Source organism: Pinus tabuliformis, chromosome 2_2 (assembly GCF_031772625.1).
Source record: "Pinus tabuliformis cultivar Carrire ecotype Pingquan chromosome 2_2, CPIR1, whole genome shotgun sequence".
NCBI classification, from domain to species: Eukaryota; Viridiplantae; Streptophyta; class Pinopsida; order Pinales; family Pinaceae; genus Pinus; species Pinus tabuliformis.
The window spans coordinates 710,790,202-710,816,157 of record NC_142300.1 but is presented as its reverse complement, the minus strand read 5'-3'; the positions used below and the strand labels follow the sequence as shown (position 1 = coordinate 710,816,157).

The following is a 25,956-nucleotide window of genomic DNA, read 5'->3' as shown; positions in this document are numbered from 1 at the left end:
TGGCAAGTTATTCTGATTATGACTGGCCTAGCAATCGAGATGATAGGAAATCTACTACTGGATACATGTTCAATATAGGTTCAAGACCAATATCATGGAGCAACAAGAAAAAACCAATTGTTTCCTTGTCATCCACTAAAGCTGAGTATAAAGCATTAAGCAGTGCTACCTGCAAAGCAATATGGCTTAAAAGGATACTTCAAGATGTTGGAGAAATACAGCAAGAACATACAGTAATTAGATGTGGCAATCAAAGCACTATCAAATTGGCAAACAATCCTATATATCATGCAAGGACAAAGCATATTGAAACACAACATCATTTTGTAAGAGAAAAAGTGCAATCAAAAGAAATTGACTTATTATATTGTAATACAAATGAAAATGTGGCTGACATACTCACCAAGCCTATTGGAAAAGCTAAATTTGAAATTTGTAAAAGTAAGTTGTGTGTTGTAGAAAATTCAAATTATGTTGTAAGCCTAGCTGAGATTTAGACCAGCATGCACGTTAACATGTAGGTCGTGATTAAGGGGAGGTGTCAGAATATTAATCACAACCGCGACAGTCACTATTCTGTAGTCAACGCTAGATGATTCATAATCAATAGTTCGCACAGGTCGATAAGAAATAAATTTCAATCGACAAAGATCACTATTGACTCACTACCTCATTCATGTATAAAATTCAGCGTTTGGGAATGAAATGATCAAGATTTTGTTTTGTGTCTCCATCTCTTATAGAAAGGAAATTCTTCAAAATGATCACACATAGGCATAAAAAACAGATTATGTGCACAAATATCAACATGGAATGGTGGAAAAGAAATTTTTCGAAATGCTCCTGTATCATTATTCATTAGCACTTGTTGCATGAAGAAGAGCATTTGATGCGTGAGACCAGTACTCTTTCACCAACCTCCCGAATAATGATCCTTCCCTCTGCATCAGTTTTAATGGATTATCACACTCCACCATCTCACCTGAATGTATTCAAAATCATAATAAATTCAAATTAGGTACAAGTGAGTTGATCTACTTTCATTACCATCCATTTCCTCGAGTACAACAAATGCAGTTGAAACTCGAAATCAATCCATGCATACAACACAAAAATAAGATACAATGATAGGGCCTTACCATCATTGATGGCAACAACCATGTCACTCTCCATAACAGTAGGTATCCTGTGTGCAACAGTAATTACAGCTACAAATTCGTTTCTAATTATAGATTGGAGAATGGCATCTGTAGCATTTTCTATTGATGTTGTTGCTACATCTAGAAGAGGGACTCGACTTTTCCTTAGCAATGCACGTCCCAAACAAAATAATTGTTTTTGCCCAACACTCCAATTATCTCCATCACTGGCCACTGAATTTTATTGATCTCTTAGAGCCACAAAAAACTTCCAATTCTAACAGCCAAATTCTTGGTCAAAGAATTTTATTGCATTCAAAAATATATATTTACTACAAAATTTACCTAGTGCATCTAAGCCATCCACCTTCCCCCTTACACTATCTCCAGGTTGACACTTGTTCGGAACCTTAATCAAAGTAGAAAATAAATTCATAGCAGTATTTATTTTTTCACTCTGCATATGATAAACTCAGTTAGAGATTATGTTGAATAGAATTTACATGATTCCCAAATTGTCAACTCTGAGTGCTTAGATAATGGATCTAGGTTGAAGCGAATAGTTCTATGAAAAAGAGTTGGCTCTTGAGGAATAATCCCAAGGCGCGACCGCAAATCATGTAGTCCAATAGAGTTAATATCCAAACCATCTATAAGGATTCTACCACCTGCAGGTTTAACTAAACGAAAAATAGCACTAACGAGAGTGGTTTTCCCACTTCCTGTTCGGCCAACAATGCCAATATTTTTCCCTCCTTCAAATGTACATGTAATGCCCCGTAAAATAAGCGGACTGTTGGATCTATATCTAATCTGCAAACATATCAAATATGTTGGACTGAAAACATCATTAAGCATTCAAATTTATGATTTAAACACAGTCATCTTGTTAGAAACAACAACTCAGATACCTTCAAGTCTTGTAATTCCACCTTACCATGCGAGGGCCGATTATCTGTTGGTCTGTAATCTTCTACAACGGCTGGTGCCTCACTAGGAATGTGCATGTACTGTTTGATGCGTTCTACAGAAACAATGTAGTTTGCAAGTGTACATTGGTTTTGAATACTTCGAACAAACGATCTGTTCAATGATAGACCATAAGAGAAGGCCATCCCAACGAAACCTGCACCAGTTCAAAAGCATCCAGTTGTTGAAATATAATTTCACCTGCGCGCATTTATTTCTAGAAAACTGCCATGGTTTTCCCCGCACCACCTTTCACGTAGCAGTGGTATTTCTGGAGGAGGCAGCGATCACAATCATCGGTTGCCACGTGGCTGAGTCGTCCTTTGCAAAACCACCCATCCCTGGGCAGGTAAAGTTCGTGCAAATGGGACCTCCGGGGAAATTGCAACAACCGTTCGATTGAAATCAGGGTTTGAGGTCGTCTGATTGAATCAAGCTTTAATGTACAGGCCTGCACCATTACGTGACGTGAAGTAAAGTTTTGTTGACCGCCGGTTTTGTCCATAAAGCAATTAAATGAAATTAATGTAAATGTACTTCGGTGGGTAGATATAGGTGAAGTTTTTAATTGTAATATTTTTTTTATTATTTACGGGATCTTGTTTTTGGGGAAGAAGTCAAACAAATATATGTTATGTCCAGTTTTTTTTGTATGCAATGAAAGGTAATATACGCAGCAGCGTGAGTTTTTTTCTGAGTTGAAAATGTAATGAGACACGCAGCAGCGTGGAGGTTATGTTCTGGTTTTTGTTGAAAGGGTAATGTAATACGCAGCAACGTAAATGTAAGCAGTGAATGTGAGAAGTAAAAATTTTACACACAGCTGTGTAATATTTCATAAGCAGAGACAAAGTATTTTTTTCAGGAGAAGACAGAGTAAATTTTTTTTTTTGCATCTGAAGCAGTCTTGGTGAATCCCTCTGGCAGAGGAAGAATATTGTATCAGCAGTTTTATTAATGAATAGAAATCCTTTATGTGTGTGTTAAAACTCTGTTCTCCAGTAAACAATTTTTTTTGCTTCCCTGTGCTAAAACAAAGTATTATTTTCTGGGCAAAAACATAGCATTTTTGTTTTGTTTAGATTTTATTTGAAATTACCAGAAATTTCCAACCTGGTATCAAAGCTTGTCCAGGCTCTTTGAAGGTGTAAAAGAAGCTGAAGGAAGGGTTTCTTGCTATAGCAGCTTCTCCAGTAGAGTGAAGACTCAGTAAAAAATCCAAGGTATTTCTCAAGATTTTTTTTGTGTTGAAGACAATCAGTGATTTTAAACACACAGTCAAGTATTTTGAAGAGTGCAAGAATGGTTGGAGCCAACACTAGCATGGGTATCTTTAATACTCAGCTCCCACAGTTTAATGGGAAAAACTATGACTATTGGGCAATAACCATGAGAGCTTTGCTTGCCTCACAAGACTTATGGGAATTTGTTGAGGATGGATTTGAAAAACCAGCAGATGAAGAAGAGTTTAATAACTTGACACAGGCAGAGAAAGATCTATTGAAGAGCTATAAGAAGAAGGATTCAAAAACCCTCATATTTTTGTATCAAGCAGTGCATGAGAGTGTGTTTCCAAGGATAGCAGCAGCCAAGACATCCAAAGAAGCATGGAAAACTCTCAAGACAGCCTATCAAGGCATGGAGAAAGTAAAGACAACAAAACTACAGTTGCTGAGGAGATATTTTGAGAATCTTTGCATAAAGGAGTCAGATAATATCAACTCATTCTTCACACATGTGATTGGTATGGTCACATAGATAAGGTCTCATGGAGAGATTCTTGAAGAAATGAGGATTGTGGAGAAACTATTGAGGGTCCTACCCTCAAAGTTCGATGTGATTGTCACCACCATAGAAGAGACAAAGGATCTCACAAACTTTTCAGTTGATGAACTACATGCATTGGTGGGCTCCAGTATTGTAGCAATAATGCTACAACTCCTGGAATTCCCTTCTTTAATTTTATCAACCCGATAGTTCGTAACAAACTTGGAAGCGACGGTGCTGTATGCACAAGTACTAGCTCTTGCCGCAGCTGTCACTTGGTCAGCTGGCACAAGTCCACTAGGAGCTTAAGCCAACTTCTATGAGCTCTTAGAAGAAGCTTTTTAATTGATGGATGAAAGCTAACTTGAAGGAAGCTAATCTAATTGCAAAAAGAAACTGAAAGCCAAACAGAAACGCAAACCCTAGCAAACCCTAATTCTACCAACTAGTCCTACTGATGCAAAGATGAGAATGAAAACTACTAAAAGAGATTCCATTACTTCTATGAAGGTAAAATACATGTGTCTAGACTACCTCTACCTGAAGAAAACATCCTTTTGTATTTTTGAATTACTTATTAGAATTATCATGCATGTGCTTTTAACTAGATTTTTACTGTGCAGAGGTGGATCAAGGAGGAGAAATGCTTGGAAAAGGTTGGGATGGTACAGATAGGGTCTAAGGGATCCCTAACATTCTTTCCGAGAGTTTCACAAAGTCTGGATGCTATGCAACCGAGGTTATGGACTTCTACAGGAAGTCTGCAGGGGTTTCTACAGGATGTTCTGTAATTCTTCTACAGGATGTTTCGAAATGGGATTTTGGAGCATGGATGGAGGGAAAAAGATGGAGGAATGAGTATGAAGGTGAAATAGGGGTGTGAAGAGGTCTAGGACTTGGTGGATGAGGCTAAGGAGCGATTGGATTTGTTCAAGGATGGATGAAACGATGTTGCACAAGAAGATAAGAATCATGGCAAAGTAAGCGGATGAGGCAAATGTAAGGTAAGGGTTATAAGTGAAGGGTGAAGCAGGTAGGTTAGATGGAGTATGGGCAGGTAAGGAAGGATAACAGGTACTCTGCAAGTGGTTTTTCAAACTGAACAAACAAAGACATGCAAGAAAACAAAGATCTAGTTATAAAACCTATGACCTAGTTACTTCACTCTAATCTGACCTAACCGCAAAAGGAAATGAATAGAAGTTTATTTGCAGTGAAACCATGTGAAACAACTATGAAACTAAGTGATCATAAACCTAAGCATGCATCCAAACTGATATCAAGTTCTACAAACAAGATTCAAACACTAATGATTGCATGGTGAAGCAAAGAAAGTGTTTTTGTTTGGGACAGCATGGTTACTTCAACTCCAACCCCTGATCCAATAAGGAAGAGGTGAAACCAAAAGCGTTTGCTGACCCTGTTTTTGGAGCTTTTTCCTGTTATTATCCTACCAATATATTCTAACCACAAACAGCTACTTTAACCATCAAAAGAAATCTAAATAACGAAGCAATATCTAAATCTAAATAGCAGATTTTATTTTAAGAATGCAGCGAACACACATAAAGATAAACAAGGGAGGTACTGGGCGCTTGAGATGGGCCCAACCCCAAGAGCTACAGCCTCCCAAGAGAGATTTAGAGCTGGTGCAAAGCTGGATTCATCTTTATTGACCAATAAATGAAGAGTTACATCAAAACTGTCCACAAGAAGAGCTTGAGAATGAGCTGAAAGCAAAGCTAATCTATTGCCTACAAATCGAATTACAAAATGACTACAACAAGGCTATGAAATGACTAACTACTAGCTACTATCTACTGGCTAACTAGCTAACATCCACTGGCTAACCAAAATGAGGCCCTAAGCCTTCTTATTTATACAAATTGAGGACCCAACAGTCCTCCTAAACTTTAGGGACTCGGCTGCCCAAAACTTGGAGTTAACAGCAGTCCTACTTGACTTGCTTGGCTGCCCTTGTGCTGATTGATTCGGTGGCCCTTGAACTCCGAGCTGATGGTGGAGAATTCGAGGTAAGGGACCATAAATGAAGGGGACACCTTCCTACAAATCCTCTAGCTTGTTCTCCCACGAATTTGGCTGCCAAGTGCTCATTAAGACCTTCAATTTTGTCTCCAAGTTGACCAAAAAGGCTACACAAAGCACCCATTAGACTTGTTGGCATAATGACTAACCAAATTCACTCTATTAACATAAATATAATCAAAAACATGCAATAAACTAATGAGAATGGTGGATTAAGTCAAATTAGGAGGTTGAATGAGCCCAAATAATTGTCCATTTTTGGGGCTCATCATCACCCCCCTACTGAAAGTGTTGCTGATCCTCTGAGCAACCAATCTGTCTCCTCATTCTTTGATAGCCCTGGTGGCTTCCTTAGCTAAAATCTCGGCCGATTCCTCCTTTGGCTTCCCTCTTTTCAAACTTCCTGTAGAAACAGTTCGCTGGCTTCCTGTAGAAACAGTCTGCTAACTTCCTGTAGAACCAATTTTCTCTGACTTTGCTTGGTTGGTTGGGGGTGCCTTCTCCTTGAACTGTGCTACTGCCTGAAAGCTGACGAATCCAACACAAATGGCAAGTCTAATGTATTATAAAAGCACACAAGTACAATGAACTGCCCGAGAATAGATATTGCATGCCAAAGCTGGATGGGAAAAAGTGTTTCCAGGCCTTTAACTAAATCAAATGGCATTCTTAATCTTGGATTTGAACTCTGCTACGAATTGATAACAAAAGCAGAACAGAACATAAGATAGATCAAGGGCAGAGAAAATATGACTTGCTCACATATCACTACTATGAATCAGCATTTCCCTTCAATCTGAACTTGCTTCAAAACAGGCCAAAAATGAGAATTCCCAAGTTTTGTTTCAAGCTGCTTCATAGATGTCCTCTTCTCTGTCATGAAACCATGCTTCTTTTCTTCTTCCCACTGCTTGCTGCTTTTCCTAGTGAATTCTCAGCCTTGTTATGAGTGTGCAAGTATATGCAATCATATGGAAGAAATGGTGGCCTTGGCATTTCCTAAAACTTGCAACGTGAGGGCACTCATATGTTTTGTAACAAGGAAGTTGGTTAAATTCACAAGATAAGCCATGGTCATGTTTCCAAGCAACAGGAATATGATAAAGGTGTTTTCTCTGGATTTTTCAATAGCAATAGCTAATACATTACCCTCCACAAAAAGAGTAACAGGAAGCAATAACAGCGCAGCAATTGGTGCCATGTACATGAGCAAATTCATAGAGTGAAGCTTCTCTGCCTCAGAGGTAAGCAGGAGCCCCTGAACAACTGACTTCAATGCTCTGGCAGCAGTTGATCCTAGGCAAACCAAAAAGCCAAAAAGGTGGAATGATGGCTCACTGTTGCTTGCAATAACAGTGCCAAATACCACAGGCACCAAGGCCATATAAACCACAGAAGACTCCCTCTTACATGTTATTATAAATGCAAAATATTGCTGTGAAGAAGGGAGTTGTTGCCCCAAATAGCGCAGAGAAATATTGCCACAAACAACCGAGAAGGAGAAAATGAAGCTCAGTGCCAATATCTCAAGAAACTGTCTCCTGGAGACGATGAACTGCATTGGTACAATCTCTAACCATGAAATTTCCAGAAAACCATCAAATGAACAGGCACACATGCGCAACATTGTGAGGAATATTGGGTATCTGCATCAAAAAAACTAAGTAGGCATTTGTTAAGCAATAGCATACCAATATTGGAAGAGTACCAAGCTGCAATAATGAGAGTTGTTGTAATAGTCTGGGACACAGGAAATGCACCATATTTTCCTTCTCCTGTTGGAGTTGGAGGTATGTCAATAACTTCTTGTTCAAGCTTTGGATTACTGCCCCGCCTCGTCCATGTTTGTGTTTCGGCCATAGCTGAAGAGGGCTTGAAAAATCAGATCTGATCAATATTCGGAAGACCCTATTGGTTTCCAGACCTGAGCATCGTCTGGGTACTTGTCTATACTGCGTAGGACTCAGATGGACCCAAAACAGATGTGGATGTCTCTGTGCCTCTGCACAATCTTGGTATGCTGGAGAATTTTGAACAGGCCAAAACAATCAACAAAGGATGATAGGTTAATCATTTTGAGGAAGCAGAGGATGTACACTTCAGTTAAACATGATGCAAGTGCAAGTTAACAGCAGTCTATGAGTTTCGGCTGAGCGCTCATTAATTCTGCGTGAGTTTTGGTGGAGTGAGGTGGCAAAAACGTGTGCTGGCCCATATGAACTGTTGTGCTATCATGAACTAGATGTCTTCTTCTATTTGTTAATCAATTGATGCCCTGTGCACTGAAGTTCAACAAATCTTCCATTGCCTGTGTTTCTCAACTTCCACGTGAATGACTATCCACGCATGCTGCGTGATTTTCTCGTGAGTGCTAGAGAACTGGGTGTCTTGCTACATTCATGGCTTAATTTCACCATTCCATTCATTCATGCAATGCTTAGACTAGATTCATGCAATAGATGAACAAGGTTTAGTCACGTACCTGAAGTCAAACGGCTGCTTGTGAAGCTTTTTGCTGCTGCATGCTCATGTTCTGCTGTTGCATGCTTGGATCCTTTGGTTGCATGAGGGCTTGGCTGATGATTTTTTATTGTTTTTCCTTGTGAAGGTGTCCTCTGACCAGATCTAAGCTGCATGCATTTGTTTCCACGTTCAAATCTGCACGTTCAAGCTGCTGCTGCTGCAATGTCACAGAACCAGAACTTGTTTTCGCCATTTCTCCCAAACGGTAAAGCGGATTGATCTGAAACTTGCTGAGCATGTTTCTATCATCATGATGCATCTCCTATAGCAAAATCGTGGTCAATGGATGCACAGATTTCGAGAAAAATGGAAAATGGCTAAAGATTTCATAGATCAATTTCTCGGAATCCGGGCATCGGAATCGGCTGAAACTGCTTGGGTAGGTTACCATCACGCATATGCATATCCCCATGAAATAGGTTTTGAAACAGATGCACGGTTATGGAGAAAATGCAAAAATGGCTGATGATGATGGAGGCTAATTTCTTGGAAACTGTGCACCGGAATTTGCTGAAACTTCTCAAGCATGTTGCCATCACCCTTGTACAATTCCCCATAAAACAGTTTGTCAAATGGATGCATGGTTTTCAAGTTATGGAAAAAACAAATTTTGTTCTAGGTGTTTCTGCTTAAAGGCACTTTGCATGTGTTTGCATGGAAGGGAAAACTGAGCTTGGGCTGTGATGCAGGTATGGAGATGATGGAGGAGGAGTTGGAAGATTGCATGAGGGCTTCTGAACCCTTGAGGAAGCTACCATGTTCGCCAAACCACTTTTTGAAATCCATGTCTAGTTTCCCACAATTTCTACAGGAAGTTCCTGTAGAAGCACAATGAGAAGCACAATGAGGTGGAAAAAATGATGGAGAAAGGCAAGGGATGGACACACAAGTGCTTGTAGGCCTAATCAACAGATTCCCACCATCAGATTCCATTTTAGACTTGAATTTGGTTCGTCCAAAGGTTCTACAGGATGTTTCCTGTAGAAATACATAGCTTCCTGTAGAAGGCACAAGAAAAATTCCTTTAACCTTGATTTGAGTGCTCCTCCTGTCATGAAACGTCCTTCTTGCAACCTACAATTAGCCAATGGAATTAGTTTTATTTTTCTTTTTCTTTTTCTCTTTTTTTTTGAAAACAACTAGGGCGCCTCATGGAGGTTTTCACCCTAATTGCCTGCCTTGGGTGCCTCCAAGGGAGGTTTTCACCCAAAGATCTTATTCTCTTTTCTCTTTTTTTTTCAACCCATTGACCGCCTCATGGAGGTTTTCAATCAATGAGCCAATCTAAGGTGCCTCCGAGGAGGTTTTCACCTTAGATTTCTATTTTCCTCTGTTTTTCATTTTTTCTTTTTCTTTTTTCTCTTTTTTTCTTTTTTCTTTTTTTTTCTCTACCCTACCTTACTTGAAAAACAAACTCATTCTCAAGTATAAGAATACTTCCAATGGAGCCATGTGCACATCGAGATTAGAGACAAGATGATGTGGAGGCTCAAAATGCATGCTTGGATAGGTATCCAGATCTCAGAGACAAAATGATCTGACCTTGAAGGGATCAAACATAGCTGAGGAAGAGAGTACTGCTGCAACTTAGTGACCATCTGAAACCATATCTCAATATAGCTCTGATATCCTTAGTTCTTTTGCTGATTTGGATCATGTTTCATGTCACCTTCTAGCATGACTTTCTCATCTTCCTCTTTTTGCTGATCTTTCTCTTGAATACATGGAAGATTTGATGGTAACCATGAAGGAACTCTCTCGATCTCTGATTCTGATCTCTTCTCTTCATCAAGTGCAGCCCATGGTTCTTTGATCTCCTCTTTGGAATCTTCTTTTTCCTTTGGTCCTTCAATGTTGTCAATATAATCTCTGTTTTGCAACACTCTTCCTGAGCTTTGGTGAACATCATTGAGCTCAAAAGGAGTCATTTGCACATGTTGTGCCTCAGCTTTGCAATTGGGTTGAGCTACTCCATTGTATGGCTTTGGAAATGGTACGGGTAGTTGAGTGGAGGTGTGAAATTGAGATGGAGATGGATGGCATTGTGGTTGGGTAGGCATTTGGGGTTGCCTTGGTGGAGGAGGAGGCGATGGTTGTGGATGAGCAGGTGGTGGAGGAAAATGAGCGGGATGAGAGTTGTACTGGGGCCTCCACTCCTGATAAGGTGCATTCCACTGAGGCTGTGGCTGAGCATAAGAGTGAAATGAATGAGCAACTGGTTGGGCATAATATGGATCTGTGAAGGAACAAGGAGGAGGTGTGAACCAGGAAGGATGAGCAGGGGGACCCCAAGAAGGCATGAAAGTGGCTTGATAGGGGTCATAATAGGTCTGGGATGTACCTTGCATTCCCTGCTGGTAGGGTATGGGTCCATGTGGCCTCCTTTGGTTCATATAACAGAGTGATTCAGTGGCTCCTTTAACTCTTTGATATGCAACTTTAAGTCCAGGCAAGGAAGGGCACTGATTCGTAGGATGGTATTCTTCACAGATGAAACACACTTCTAGAGAGTGCATTGGACATTCGTTCCTAGGATGCTTTCTAGTGCACCTAGGACAAAAAATGGCCAAAGCCCTCTTGGCTTCTTCTTGCTTCTTTTGGATCCGCAAGGTATCCAGTTGCATGGCAAGAAACTGCCTCATATCACTCTTGAAATCTTCGATCTGATTTGCAAATTCATTTTTGGATAAGGTACTGCTCCCAACATTTCTGCTTGTAGCCATTTGCTCCAGAGGAATGTTTTCTTCTTCTTCTCCCCTAGAGGTTCTTCAGATATGTCTTGATGTCCACCCAAGGGTTCTTCTTAGTCACAGCCATCGAAGAAGAGAGAAGGTTGGCTGTGTGAAGCAGTGGGGGTGTTGTGCAATCATTTTTCTAACTTATCTCTACTCCTACAAGGCATGAAAGGAAATATTTTTGATTGATTTTTGTATTTTTCTTCTTGTACCTGCAAAACTAAAATAGATTGAACTGCAACTAACTATCTTGCTGAAATGAAAAGGCGGAATTGAAATGAAAGCAGGAAAGGACTAATCTATTTTGCTCAAATGAAATTGCAGGAATGAAATGCTAGGCTACGCTTGCAGAATTGAAATGCTAATCTACGCTTGCAGAAATGAAATTGCAGAATTGAAATGCTAATCTATGAAAGCGAGAAATGCTAATCTATGAAAGCGGGAAATGCTAATCTACTTTTGCATAAACGAAATTGCATAATGGAAATGAAATAAACTACTTAGCAGAAGATTGTAGTGGAAAATAGAAGAAAAGCAACAATCACCAATACTCTGACACTTCCCCGGCAATGGCGCCAAAAAGATGGTGGGCTCCAGTATTGTAGAAATAATGCTACAACTCCTGGAACTCCCTTCTTTAATTTTATCAACCCGGTAGTTCGTAACAAACTTGGAAGCGACGGTGCTGTATGCACAAGTACTAGCTCTTGCCGCAGCTGTCACTTGGTCAGCTGGCACAAGTCCACTAGGAACTTAAGCCAACTTCTATGAGCTCTTAGAAGAAGCTTTTTAATTGATGGATGAAAGCTAACTCGAAGGAAGCTAATCTAATTACAAAAAGAAACTGAAAGCCAAACAGAAACGCAAACCCTAGCAAACCCTAATTCTACCAGCTAGTCCTACTGATGCAAAGATGAGAATGCAAACTACTAAAAGAGATGCCATTACTTCTATGAAGGTAAAATACATGTGTCTAGACTACCTCTACCTGAAGAAAACATCCTTTTGTATTTTTGAATTAGTTATTAGAATTATCATGCATGTGCTTTTAACTAGATTTTTACTGTGCAGAGGTGGATCAAGGAGGAGAAATGTTTGGAAAAGGTTGGGATGGTACAGAGAGGGTCTAAGGGATCCCTAACATTCTTTCCGAGAGTTTCACAAAGTCTGGATGCTATGCAACCGAGGTTATGGACTTCTACAGGAAGTCTGCAGGGATTTCTACAAGATGTTTTGTAATTATTCTACAGGATGTTTCGAAATGGGATTTTGGAGCATGGATGGAGGGAAAAAGATGGAGGAATGAGTATGAAGGTGAAATAGGGGTGTGAAGAGGTCTAGGACTTGGTGGATGAGGCTAAGGAGCGATTGGATTTGTTCAAGGATGGATGAAATGATGTTGCACAAGAAGATGAGAATCATGGCAAAGTAAGCGGATGAGACAAATGTAAGGTAAGGGTTATAAGTGAAGGGTGAAGCAGGTAGGTTAGATGGAGTATGGGAAGGTAAGGAAGGATAACAGGTACTCTGCAAGTGGTTTTTCAAACTGAACAAACAAAGACATGCAAGAAAACAAAGATCTAGTTATAAAACCTATGACCTAGTTACTTCACTCTAATCTGACCTAACCGCAAAAGGAAATGAACAGAAGTTTATTTGCAGTGAAACCATGTGAAACAACTATGAAACTAAGTGATCATAAACCTAAGCATGCATCCAAACTGATATCAAGTTCTACGAACAAGATTCAAACACTAATGATTGCATGGTGAAGCAAAGAAAGTGTTTTTGTTTGGGACAACATGGTTACTTCAACTCCAGCCCCTGATCCAATAAGGAAGAGGTGAAACCAAAAGCATTTGTTGACCCTGTTTTTGGAGCTTTTTCCTGCTATTATCCTACCAATATATTCTAACCACAAACAGCTACTTTAACCATCAAAAGAAATCTAAATAACGAAGCAAGATCTAAATCTAAATAGCAGATTTTATTTTAAGAATGCAGCGAACACACATAAAGATAAACAAGGGAGGTATTGGGCGCTTGAGATGGGCCCAACCCCAAGAGCTACAGCCTCCCAAGAGAGATTTAGAGCTGGTGCAAAGCTGGATTCATCTTTATTGATCAAGAAATGAAGAGTTACATCAAAACTGTCCACAAGAAGAGCTTGAGAATGAGCTGAAAGCAAAGCTAATCTATTGCCTACAAATCGAATTACAAAATGACTACAACAAGGCTATGAAATGACTAACTACTAGCTACTATCTACTGGCTAACTAGCTAACATCCTCTGGCTAACCAAAATGAGGCCCTAAGCCTTCTTATTTATACAAATTGAGGACCCAACAGTCCTCCTAAACTTTAGGGACTCGGCTGCCCAAAACTTGGAGTTAAAAGCAGTCCTACTTGACTTGCTTGGCTGCCCTTGTGCTGATTGATTCGGTGGCCCTTGAACTCCGAGCTGATGGTGGAGAATTCGAGGTAAGGGCCCATAAATGAAGGGGACACCTTCCTACAAATCCTCTAGCTTGTTCTCCCACGAATTTGGCTCCCAAGTGCTCATTAAGACCTTCAATTTTGTCTCCAAGTTGACCAAAAAGGCTACACAAAGTACCCATTAGACTTGTTGGCATAATGACTAACCAAATTCACTCTATTAACATAAATATAATCAAAAACATGCAATAAACTGATGAGAATGGTGGATTAAGTCAAATTAGGAGGTTGAATGAGCCCAAATAATTGTCCATTTTTGGGGCTCATCATGCATCACTGATAACACATGAGCAGAGATTGAGTAGGAATGAAAACTCATCTATAGAGCATGCCTTCAAGACCCAGATTTCCTTTGGAAGAGGAAAAGGTCAAGGCAGAGGAAACAAGAGAGGAAGAGGCAGAAGTCAAAACAGAGGTGGAAGAAATAGTCCAGCAAATACTCAAGGAAGAGGCAGCAATCCAAATCAGAACCAAGGCCAAGGCAGCAGCCAACAAAGTGGACAACATCATGCTCAAGGACAAAGGTATGAAAAATCCAATGTCCAATGTTATTATTGTAAAAAATATGGGCATTATGTAAATGAATGTAGGAAGAAGCAGCATGATATGAGTAATAGAACTAGTGCAAATTTCACTAAAGAAAATATCAGCCAAAACAATTTGTTTTTAGCCTGTAATATTGCTGAAGAAAAGAGTGAAGATGTATGGTTTCTAGACTCCAGTTGCAGCAACCATATGACAGGAAACATAGCCTTGTTTTCTATGTTAGATCAGAATGTGAAGTCACAAGTCACACTAGGGACTGATAATGAAGTTTCTGTTATGGGAAAAGGAGATGTAAAAGTTTTAACAAAGAGATGTGAAAAGAAAACCATAGCAGATGTTTATTATGTTTCTGGAATGAAATGTAACCTCTTAAGTATTGGACAGCTTGTTCAAAAAGGTTACAATGTTTTCTTTGTGAATGATGTATGCACCATCATGGATAGAGCACCCAGCAAACAATGTATTGCTGAAGTAAAGATGACAAGGAATAGGATGTTCCCTCTCAGAATGAAGGCAGATTTAAAAAATAAAGAAGTAATTGCAGCAGTGACTCAAGAGGCTTTCCAAAGCGAACCAAAAGATGAAAATTGGTTGTGGCACTTGAGATTTGGACATCTCAACTTTGGAGGTCTTAATTTGTTGAGTAGAAAAGGAATGGTAAGAGGATTACCATTGATAGAGAAACCAGACAGCCTTTGTGAAGGTTGTATCTTAGGAAAACAACACAGAGAAAGTTTTTCATCAGGGAAAAGCATAAGGGCAAAAGCACCCTTAGAGATTGTCCACTCAGACTTATGTGGACCGATGCAAACTCCATCACTTACAGGCAGCCACTACATATTAACATTCATTGATGATTTTACAAGAAAAAATTGGGTTTATTTCTTGAAGAACAAATGTGAAGTCTTTGAAATATTTTGCAATTTCAAAGCACTTTTTGAAAACCAAAGTGGGCTGCATATCAAAGTTCTAAGAACTGATAGAAGAGGTGAGTATATCTCCAAAGAATTTCTACGTTTTTGTAGAGAAAATGGAATTCATAAGCAGTTTACAGCTAGGTACACCCCGCAGCAAAATGGAGTTGCTGAAAGGAAGAATAGGACAATCATGGACATGGCAAGGAGTATGTTAAAGGCAAAGCATTTGCCAAATGATTATTGGGCTGAAGATTTACACTGTGCAACGTACATTTTGAATAGATGCCCTACAAAAGTAGTCATGAACAGAGTGTTGGAAGAAGCATGGAGTGGGAGAAAGCAAGGAGTCACCCACATGAAATTTTTTGGATGTGTGGCTTATGCACACATTCCAGATCAGCTAAGGAAAAAGTTGGACAGAAAAGGGGAGAAATGTATTTTCATTGGATACAGTGAGGAATCCAAAGCTTACAGGTCGTATAACCCATCCACCAAGAAGTTTTTTGTGAGTAGAGATGTTTAGTTCATTGAGGAGAAAGATTGGGATGGAAGCATAGAGAAAACAGTGAATGTCAAAAACTCTATGTCTCATGATGAAAATGGTGAGGAGATGGCTGAAATACATCCCCAAACAGCAGCACCAACATAAGGACAGCAAGGGACACCCTTGAGGAGAAATGAAAGTGCTTCTCCAAGCACACCACAAGGAGGAAATTCAAGAGCTTCTTCAAGCACTTGTACACCAAATGAAAGAGGTAAGAAATTCAGAAATTTAAATGACATTTATGAACAAGAGGCAGCAAATGAAGGTATGAACTCTTCGTTTGCTTTATATTGTCATGTTGATGACCCTGTTCATTTCAAAGAAGCAATTAAGGATAAGAGATGGATAGAAGCTATGGATGAGAAACTCAATGCCATAGAAAGGAACAAGACATGGGATTTGGTTGAACTACTAAAAGGAAAAGAAGTCATTGGAGTTAAATGGGTTTACAAGACCAACAGTAATATTGAAGGAAAAATAGAAAGACACAAAGTAAGACTGGTTGTCAAAGATACAAGTAGCAGTATGGGAGAGACTATGAGGAAACTTTCGCACCGGTTGCTAGAATGGAAACCGTGAGAGCAGTGTTGTCCATAGCAACACAAAACAAGTGGAAAGTTTACCAAATGGATGTGAAGTCAGCATTCCTAAATGGAGTGTTAAAGGAAGAGGTCTACATTGAACAACCTCTAGGCTATGAAAAGAAAGGCCAAGAGCACAAAGTATGCAGATTGAAGAAAGCTATTTATGGGCTGAAGCAAGCACCAAGAGCATGGTACAGTAGGATAGATTCCTATCTACTAGAAAATCGATTTGAAAAATGTGAGGGAGAACCCACCCTCTACATCAAAGAAAAGGATGGTAAATTAATAATTGTTGTGTTGTATGTTGATGATGTTATTTTCACAGGCAATGATGTTTATCTTATTGAAAATTTCAAAACAGTCATGAAAGAAGAATTTGAAATCACTGACATGGGTTTGCTGAGATACTTCTTAGGAATAGAAGTAGAACAAAATGGAAATGGGATTTTTATCTCACAGGCAAAATATGTTAATGAAGTGTTGGAAAGATTTCATATGCAGGAGAGCAAGGCAGCAATCACTCCCACAGTGATGGGATTAAAACTCAGCAAAGAGGACAACAGCAAGGATTTTGATCCTAGTTTGTACAAGAGCATAGTTGGCAGCCTCATGTATTTGACTGCAACTAGGCCAGATATAATGCATGTTGTTAGTTTGATTTCCAGATTCATGGAGAGGCCAAAAGAAGCACATTGGAAGGCAGCAAAAAGGATTCTCAGGTACGTTAAAGGTACTAAAAGGTTTGGTATTTTCTAAACTACTTCAGAATGTTCATATTTAATTGGATACACTGATAGTGATTGGGCTGGAAGCGTAGATGATCAGAAAAGCACATCCGGTTATGTTTTTCACATGGGTTCAGGAGCAATTTCATGGGCTTCTAGAAAACAACCTATTGTAGCATTGTCTACAACAGAAGCAGAATATGTGGCAGCTACAGCAGCAACATGTCAAGCAGTTTGGATGAGAAGGATATTAAGGAGCTTATGCCGAGAGCAAGTAAAAGGAACTGTAATTTTTTGTGACAATAGCTCAGCTATTGCATTATCCAAGAATTTGGTGTTTCATAAGAGAACGAAACACATTGACACAAAGTTTCACTACATCAGGGAATTGGTGAACAATGGAGAAATTGTTTTAAAACATTGCAGAACTCAGGAGCAGGTTGCAGACATTCTGACCAAACCATGGGGGTAGAAAAGTTTTGAATTTTTGAGGAAATGTTTGGGTATGACTGCTAACCCAGAAATTGAAATTAAAGGGGAGTGTTGAAATATAATTTCACCTGTGCGCATTTATTTCCAGAAAACTGCCATGGTTTTCCCCACACCACCTTTCACACAACAATGGTATTTCTGGAGGAGGCAGCGATCACAATCATCGGCTACCACGTGGCTGAGCCGTCCTTTGCAAAACCACCCATCCCCCGGCAGGTAAAGTTCGTGCAAATGGGACCTCCGGGGAAATTGCAACAACCGTTCGATTGAAATCAGGGTTTTAGGTCGTCCGATTGAATCAAGCTTTAATGTACAGGTTTGCACCATTACGTGACGTGAAGTAAAGTTCTATTGACCGCTAGTTTTGTCCATAAAGCAATTAAACAAATTAATGTAAATGTACTTCAGTGGGTAGATATAGGTGAAGTTTTTAATTGTAATATTTTCTTTATTATTTACGGGATCTTGTTTTTAGGGCACAAGTCAAACAAATATATGTTATGTTCAGTTTTTTTTGTATGCAATAAAAAGGTAATATACGCAGCAGCGTGAGTTTTTTTTTTGAGTTGAAAATGTAATGAGACACGTAGCACCGTGGAGGTTATGTTCTAGTTTTTGTTGAAAGGGTAATGTAATACGCAGCAACATAAATGTAAGGAGTGAATGTGAGAAGTAAAAATTTTACACACAGCTGTGTAATATTTCATAAGCAGAGACAGAGTATTTTTTTTAGGAGAAAGAGTAATTTTTTTTTTTTGCATCTAAAGCAGTCTTGGTGAATCCCTCTAGCAGAGGAAGAATATTGTATCAGCAATTTTATTAATGAATAGAAATCCTTTATGTGTGTGGTAAAACTCTGTTCTCCAGCAAACAATTTTTTTTGCTTCCCTGTACTAAAACAAAGTATTATTTTCTGGGCAAAAACAGAGCATTTTTTTTGTTCAGATTTTGTTTGAAATTACCAGAAATTTCCACCACCAGTAACAGAAGAAATCACTCACAGGTGACATTTAGTTTCATTGTTCATACCAGGATTGATGCTGCCTTTTGGGAGTAGAACCATAGCAAGTGCAGAGGAGAAAAGAACAGTTGCATTAAACACCTCCAGACGCTGAATCAACCATTGGATGGCTGAGAAACCATGGAATAAGGCGCTCGAATTTTTGTCAATAAGGTCTAAGTTCTTCTTCAAGAACTGATCCTCAACCCTGAAAGCCCTAATGGTCATTGTTCCTGCTATGGACTCGCCAAAATGATTTGCAATAGGTGATTTCGTTGTACCATTCAGTCTCATCAGTTCTTTAGCAGAAGGAAAATAGTATTTCTGATTAAATTGAACAAATAAAAAAGCAGTTATAATTTCTCAGAATATTGACAGTCAAGTAAAGAGTCTTCCCACGAAACTTGTGTGAATTAGAGGTTAACCTGGAGTTGAAAGGCCAAATAAATCAATGGAATCGCGGAAAACAAAGCTTGCCATGTTACAACAGCCACGACTCCAAGATTGTTGTAAGATTGCATGGTAGATGACATGCACAGCATAAAGCTGTGAGGAATGTTTACATCAAGAATGCTGAAATCCGAAGAAACCTGGAAACGGAAATGAAGAAATAAATGGCAGTAGCTTTCTACCCTTAAATTTATATTAAATTTCACTTTCTATTAAAGTGCGAAAAGGAAAAAAGGTAGCCTATGGTGATTACGTAAAAGACTTACTCTGCTAAGTACTCTTCCCGACGGAGTTGCATCAAAGAATGCCATTGGTGCCCGGAATAAAGAAGTCAGAAGCTCAAAAAAGGAGGACTTTGATGCCTCAAGCCCTATAATAATGTGGAAGAGTGACCGAAGGAACAAGAAAAATACAGATGTAAACTCAATCGATGAGTACACTATTATTAACCTTAATGCACTAATTTGAGGACTTTGCACCTTAGCAGCCATCCAAGTATTTCCTAAAAGCAGCCCAAACAAAAATATAAGATTACTAAGACAGGCACATGAAAGATATAAGAAACCTTTGTTCTATTTCAAATAGTCAATGTATGGCTTCAGGCCAGTGTCCCCAACTTCCTTCTCTTCCCTTCTAACTAGCTGTTCCTCATTAGAAGCTATATTTGAAATCAGTTGTTGTTTCTGTGACTTGCTGCTTTGAATATCTCTCTCTTCCTTGAGAGGTTCAGCTTTTGTGGATGGCTTTGTCGCTGTTGATTCATTGCAACCAACAGTGTTCTTGTGTGCATTCACAAGGTCCCTAAATGACTCACCTGAGACTAACAGTTCCTGATATTGCCCGGCTTGTGTTGGGAATTTCTGTTGATTCCAAACAAAATTCAACAGAGCATAACAATGCTCTGATACCACTGTTGGTAATTTTTCTAGAAAAATCCCAAAAACAAAGAAACAAACTGCACACAGAGGCAATGCTCTATTTTTCTACCACAGGATCTTTGACACAGGGAAGCTTAAAAAAAATAACTGAGAACATAGTATTACATACCCACACAAAGAGATTTGTATTCATTAAAATATAATGCTTGATACATATTCATCCTCTTTCACTCAGAGGGATTTACCAAAAAAACATTTCAACAACAAAATATTACTCTGTTTTCCTCCTGAGATTTTACACTGCTGGTGTGTAAAAATCCCTTTTACATTAACTGCTGTAAAAACAGAGTTTTACATATGTTGTAATAAAAAATATTTACTTACTTCATTCACCTTTTCACTGCTGTGTAAAAACCTTGCTTCATTCACCTTTTGATTGCTGTGTAAAAACACATATCTTCATTCTCACTTAGCTCTGGTTTCATTTTCTTGCTCCCCTGTTCCTCTCTTCTTGCACTGCTGTGCGTTATATACTTTGCTTCAAATACAATACCAAAAAGCTTGGATTTTATCTACGGTGCTGCGTTTCACCATTTTTTTCATTACATAAATCAACACATATATTCTATGCACTGCTGTGCATCTCCTCCCGTTCTTCTGCTGCCGCACACATTCTCATTCATCCCATGTGCATTAAAAATATACGCTGCCTCTATTTTTCTTTATGCACCGCTGTGCAATATCTCCCTGCTTCACACGTTGGTCTTCCTTCTATTTCATTAACGCCTTCGCTCTCTTGCACTGCTGTGCACACACTTGTTTTTCACTGCTGCTTCATTTGGACAACATCCAAAAACTTACATTTCCATTTCAATCTTCGTTCTGTTTGCATTAACACATTGCACTGTTGTGCAAAACACTCCTTGCTTCACTCTACGCATTGCTGTGCGATACATTACATGCCTCACACACTGGTCGACTCATTAAAACCATTTCTTAAACCATATGCGCTCCCCCTGTTTTCTTTCACTGTCGCGAGCTCACATTTCACAATGGTCAACTCCACAAAACGTTAACCATTTTTTAATATGTATGCCATACAAAAAAAAATATAACACATAACGTGCATATGCCCATACCTCCGGTGTAATTAAAATTTAATGTTCTACCAACCATTTACGAACCATGTTTAAATTCCATTTAATTCCCTTTGCAGACAGGACCGGCGGTCAAACTCAAACGTTTGATTTACTCCACGCAATGTATTTAATGCAGGTTCGTATGCAACTTTGATTGATGGACGGCGGAGAACAATGAAGACAATCAGACGGTGGACGGAGATTTCGGGAGGCCTTTTGCTGCTGAACGTTAGGCTCCGATATGGCAGGTTTTGTGAATGTACAGAGGACCACGCGTCCAAAATTGATTGCATCGGAGGAGAGCGTACGGAAACCACAATTGCAAGATGGGCGGTCCGAAATGTCAGGTGGTTTTTCTAAGCGGTTCCGTTGCTGCGTGTTGGCTGAGTTGTTGTCCACGTCCGCGTCCACGCTGCCTGCAGTTGGAATTAATATTCCAACACTCCCCCTTAATTTCAACTGCTGGGCGTTCAGTCATACCCAAACATTTCATCAAAAATTTGAAACTTTTCTGATCCAATGGTTTGGTCAGAATATCTGCTACCTGCTCCTTCTCTGCTCTCATGGGAGTTTTAATTTCATATCTCTCCCCTATAAGATGATCCATATGATAGAGTTCTACCATGGTCTTCATCAAATCTTCAATCTCTTCTTCTGTCATATTGATAAGGGTGTTGGCAGTGAAGCCCATCTCAACCATCTTGGCAAGAGTTACATATCGAACTCTATATTCTTTAAACAGATCTTCAAGGAACTTTAATTCCTTTCTCCCATTCATGGGTTCTGTGCATTTCTTATTTTTAACTCCATCTTCTAAATAAACAGGGTCATCAACATGACTAGATAAGGCAAACAAAGAATTCATACCTTCATTTGTTGCCTCTTGTTCATTTCTCCTCAAGGGTGTCTCTTGCTGCCCTTGCGTTGGCACTGCTGTTTGGGGATGTACTTCAGCCATCTCCTCATCACCTTCATCACGATACAAACAGTTTTTATTATTCATTGTTTTCTCTAAGCTTTCATCACAATCTTTCTCCTCAATAAACTGAGGTTTCGCTGTCTTCACTTTCTCCATGCCTTGATAGGCTATCTTGAGAGTTTCCCATGCTTCTCTGGATGTCTTAGCTGCTGCTATCCTTGGAAACACACTCTCATCCACTGCTCGATACAAGAAGTAGAGGGCCTTAGCATCCTCCTTCTTATAGTTCTTCAACAGCTCTTTCTCTGCCTGAGTTAAGCTATTAAACTCATCATCATTTGCTGGTTTTTCAAAACCATCCTCAACAAGTTCCCATAAATCTTCTGAGAAAAGAAAAGCTCTCATAACTATTGCCCAATAGTCATAGTTCTTTTCATTTAATAGTGGGAGCTGAGTATTAAACATACCCACGCTAGTGCTGGCGCTGGCCATTTCTTGCACTTTAAACTATGCTTCAAATACTTGACTGTATTTAAAAAACAACTGATTGTCTTCAGCAGCTACACAAAAAAAACTTTGAGAAATACCTGGATTCTTTTGGCTAAGACTTCACTCTGCTGGAGAAGACTTACTGCTGCAACAAAAGACTCCTCCCTTCAACTTCTTTAACACCTTTAAAGAGCCTAAACCTGCTCTGATACCATGTTGGGAATTTCTGCTGATTCCAAACAAAATTCAACAGACCATAACAATGCTCTGATACCACTGTTGGGGAATTTTCTGGTAAAATCCCAAAAACAAAGAAACAAACTGCACACAGAGGCAATGCTCTGTTTTTCTACCACAAGATCTTTGACACAGGGAAGCTTAAAAAAAATAACTGAGAACAGAGTATTACATACCCACACAAAGAGATTTGTATTCATTAAAATATAATGCTTGATACATATTCATCCTCTTTCACTCAGAGGGATTTACCAAAAAAACATTTCAACAACAAAATATTACTCTGTTTTCCTCCTGAGATTTTACACTGCTGGTGTGTAAAAATCCCTTTTACATTAACTGTTGTAAAAACAGAGTTTTACATATGCTGTAATAAAAAATATTTACTTACTTCATTCACCTTTTCACTGCTGTGTAAAAACCTTGCTTCATTCACCTTTTGACTACTGTGTAAATAAAAATTTTACACATATGCTGTAATAAAAAATATTTACTTACTTCATTCACCTTTTCACTGCTGTGTAAAAACCTTGCTTCATTCACCTTTTGACTGCTGTGGAAAAACACATATCTTCATTCTCACTTAGCTCTGGTTTCATTTTCTTGCTCCCCTGTTCCTCTCTTCTCGCACTGTTGTGCGTTATATACTTTGCTTCAAATACAATACCAAAAAGCTTGGATTTTATCTACGCTGCTGCGTTTCACCAATTTTTTCAGTACATAAATCAACACATATATTCTATGCACTGTTGTGCATCTCCTCCCGTTCTTTTGCTGCCGCACACGTTCTCATTCATCCCATGTGCATTAAAAATATACGCTGCCCCTGTTTTTCTTTATGCACTGCTGTGCAATATCTCCCTGCTTCACACGTTGGTCTTCCTTCTATTTCATTAACGCCTTCGCTCTCTTGCACTGCTGTGCACACACTTGTTTTTCGCTGCTGCTTCGTTTGGACAACATCCAAAAACTTACATTTCCATTTCAATCTTCGTTCTGTTTGCATTAACACATTGCACTGCTGTGCAAAACACTCCTTGCTTCACTCTACGCACTGCTGTGCGATACATTACATGCCTCACACACTGGTCGACTCATAAAAACCATTTCTTAAAACATATGCGCTCCCCCTGTTTTCTTTCGCTGCCGCGAGCTCACATTTCACAATGGTCAACTCCACAAAACGTTAACCATTTTTTAATATGTATGCCATACAAAAAAAAATATAACACATAACGTGCATATGCCCATACCTCCGGTGTAATTAAAATTTAATGTTCTACCAACCATTTACGAACCAGGTTTAAATTCCATTTAATTCCCTTTGCAGACAGAACCGGCAGTCAAACTCAAACGTTCGATTTACTCCACACAATGTATTTAATGCAGGTTCGTATGCAACTTTGATTGATGGACGACGGAGAACGATGAAGACAATCGGACGGTGGACGGAGATTTCGGGAGGCCTTTTGCTGCTGAACGTTAGGCTCCGATATGGCAGGTTTTGTGAACGTACAGAGGACCACGCATCCAAAATTGATTGCATCAGAGGAGAGCGTACGGAAACCACAATTGCAAGATGGGCGGTCTGAAATGTCAGGTGGTTTTGCTGAGCGGTTTCGTTGCTGCGTGCTGGCTGAGTTGCTGTCCACGTCCGCGTCCACGCTGCCTGCAGTTGGAATTAATATTCCAACAGCTTGATGAATCTCACCGTCCAACATCAGCTGCAAAAAAGAAAAAATTCAGTGTAGAAATTCTAACAAAAGAAGGCCAAAACTATTAGCATTAAAAAATATGTTAATGTTGTAGAAAATATTTTAATGTGACATCCATCAGAAAATATTTACTGTCTTTTTTGACATTGCTCCCATTATATATTCCTACACATCAAAATTTGTGATCAATAGGATATTAGGAAGCTAAGAAAACTAAAATGATGGTTATAGAAAGGTGCAATATACAAAGTTATTATTAGTTATATAATAATTTCAAATGTATTTGATATTACACTTTTGTGATTCATATTTATTTTTGTAATTAGCTTTCAAAATAAATCACATCAACCATATTTAATGATTTATCTAAAAACTAACTAAAAATTATTAACTTTAAACAAGTTGGTAGCAGTATGAGCATCAACGGCACTGAAAGGATCATCCAAAAGATAAATATCAGAATCTTGATATAAAGCACGGGCAAGCTGTATCCGCTGTTTCTGGCCACCACTGAGATTGGCACCTCTTTCTCCTATTTCGGTCAGATCACCAAAGGGAAGATTCTCGATATCTTTATCCAGCGAAGACTTGAGGATAACCTCCTAATATTTGTCCTCCATGGGATGTCCAAATAATATGTTGTCTCGTACCGTTCCTGTTTGAATCCATGCAGCCTGAGAAACATATGCGAGGGTGCCAGAGACTTGCAACTGCAGAGGCAGGGTTGAGTATAATGAGAAAAAAGAATCCACTAATATAAATGGTTGATAATGTCAGGTTAAGGAGGTAAATAATCCATACTTAATCAGAGAACAGAACCAGGTCGCTGATGTACTGTCAAAGAGGGGAATCGATTCAAAATCAGGTAAGTATCATTTCGTGGAATATGTACAAGACAAACTTATGAATACTGGGTATATTAATACTAATTAGGAAATTCATTCCAGATAAAAGGTTGTTCCTGGTGAAATTATTGATAAACAAGAACTGAAGAGGGCACTGCTTTCTATTTTGTGGATAAGTAGAAAATAGTTACAGTCGTATAGATAAGATAGGGAATATGGTGAAATTATTGATAAAGAACTGAAGAGGGAACTGCTTTCTATTTTGTGGATAAGTAGAAAATAGTTACAGTCGTATAGATAAGATAGGGAATATATGCAAACAGAGGCATTGGCAGCGAAATTAGACACAAATTTTTTATAAGAAATATGGGAAAATAGAAACCGTCACTGACCGGGAATCTAAGAGATAATGTATGGAAACCTATAGAGAATGTACTCTCCTTTTATTGATGAAAAAAAATAAAAATAAAAATAAAAAAAATCCGTACTCACTCTGCCCCTCAGCTTCGGTACTTCTCCAAGCATTGCAGCTAAAAGAGTTGATTTTCCGGATCCAACTTCTCCACAAATTGCCAATTTTTGGCCATGTTTGACCTCCATATTTATGTTTCTCAATGTGGGTATTGATGAACTGGAATCCCAACTGAATGTTGCAAAATTGATACCAAGAGAGTTGTCGGAGTTCTGATGAAATACCCTCTCAACCACCCGATCCTGTAATTCTGTAGCCTCGAGAAGGTTGATGATACGACTTAATGATACCTTTGCTTGAATTAAAATAGCAATTGTATTAGGAATTAG

General features: G+C 39.0%; 1 protein-coding gene and 1 pseudogene across 1 annotated transcript in view; both read right to left on the bottom strand.

The window, feature by feature from the left end:
* Positions 1–851: 851 nt before the first annotated feature.
* The window catches only part of LOC149194647 (ABC transporter C family member 10-like), a 106,510-nt gene continuing 81,405 nt past the window's right edge, over positions 852–25,956 (bottom strand). Inside the window, 12 exon segments of the mRNA XM_089407747.1 lie at positions 852–982; positions 1,140–1,373; positions 1,485–1,550; positions 1,649–1,952; positions 2,051–2,265; positions 18,513–18,807; positions 18,909–19,073; positions 19,200–19,793; positions 21,495–21,789; positions 24,039–24,319; positions 24,443–24,475; positions 24,703–24,965. Of these exon segments, the coding sequence (XP_089263873.1) occupies positions 852–982; positions 1,140–1,373; positions 1,485–1,550; positions 1,649–1,952; positions 2,051–2,265; positions 18,513–18,807; positions 18,909–19,073; positions 19,200–19,793; positions 21,495–21,789; positions 24,039–24,319; positions 24,443–24,475; positions 24,703–24,965 (2,876 nt within the window).
* LOC149194648 (putative sugar phosphate/phosphate translocator At1g12500 pseudogene) lies at positions 6,889–7,820 on the bottom strand (annotated as a pseudogene).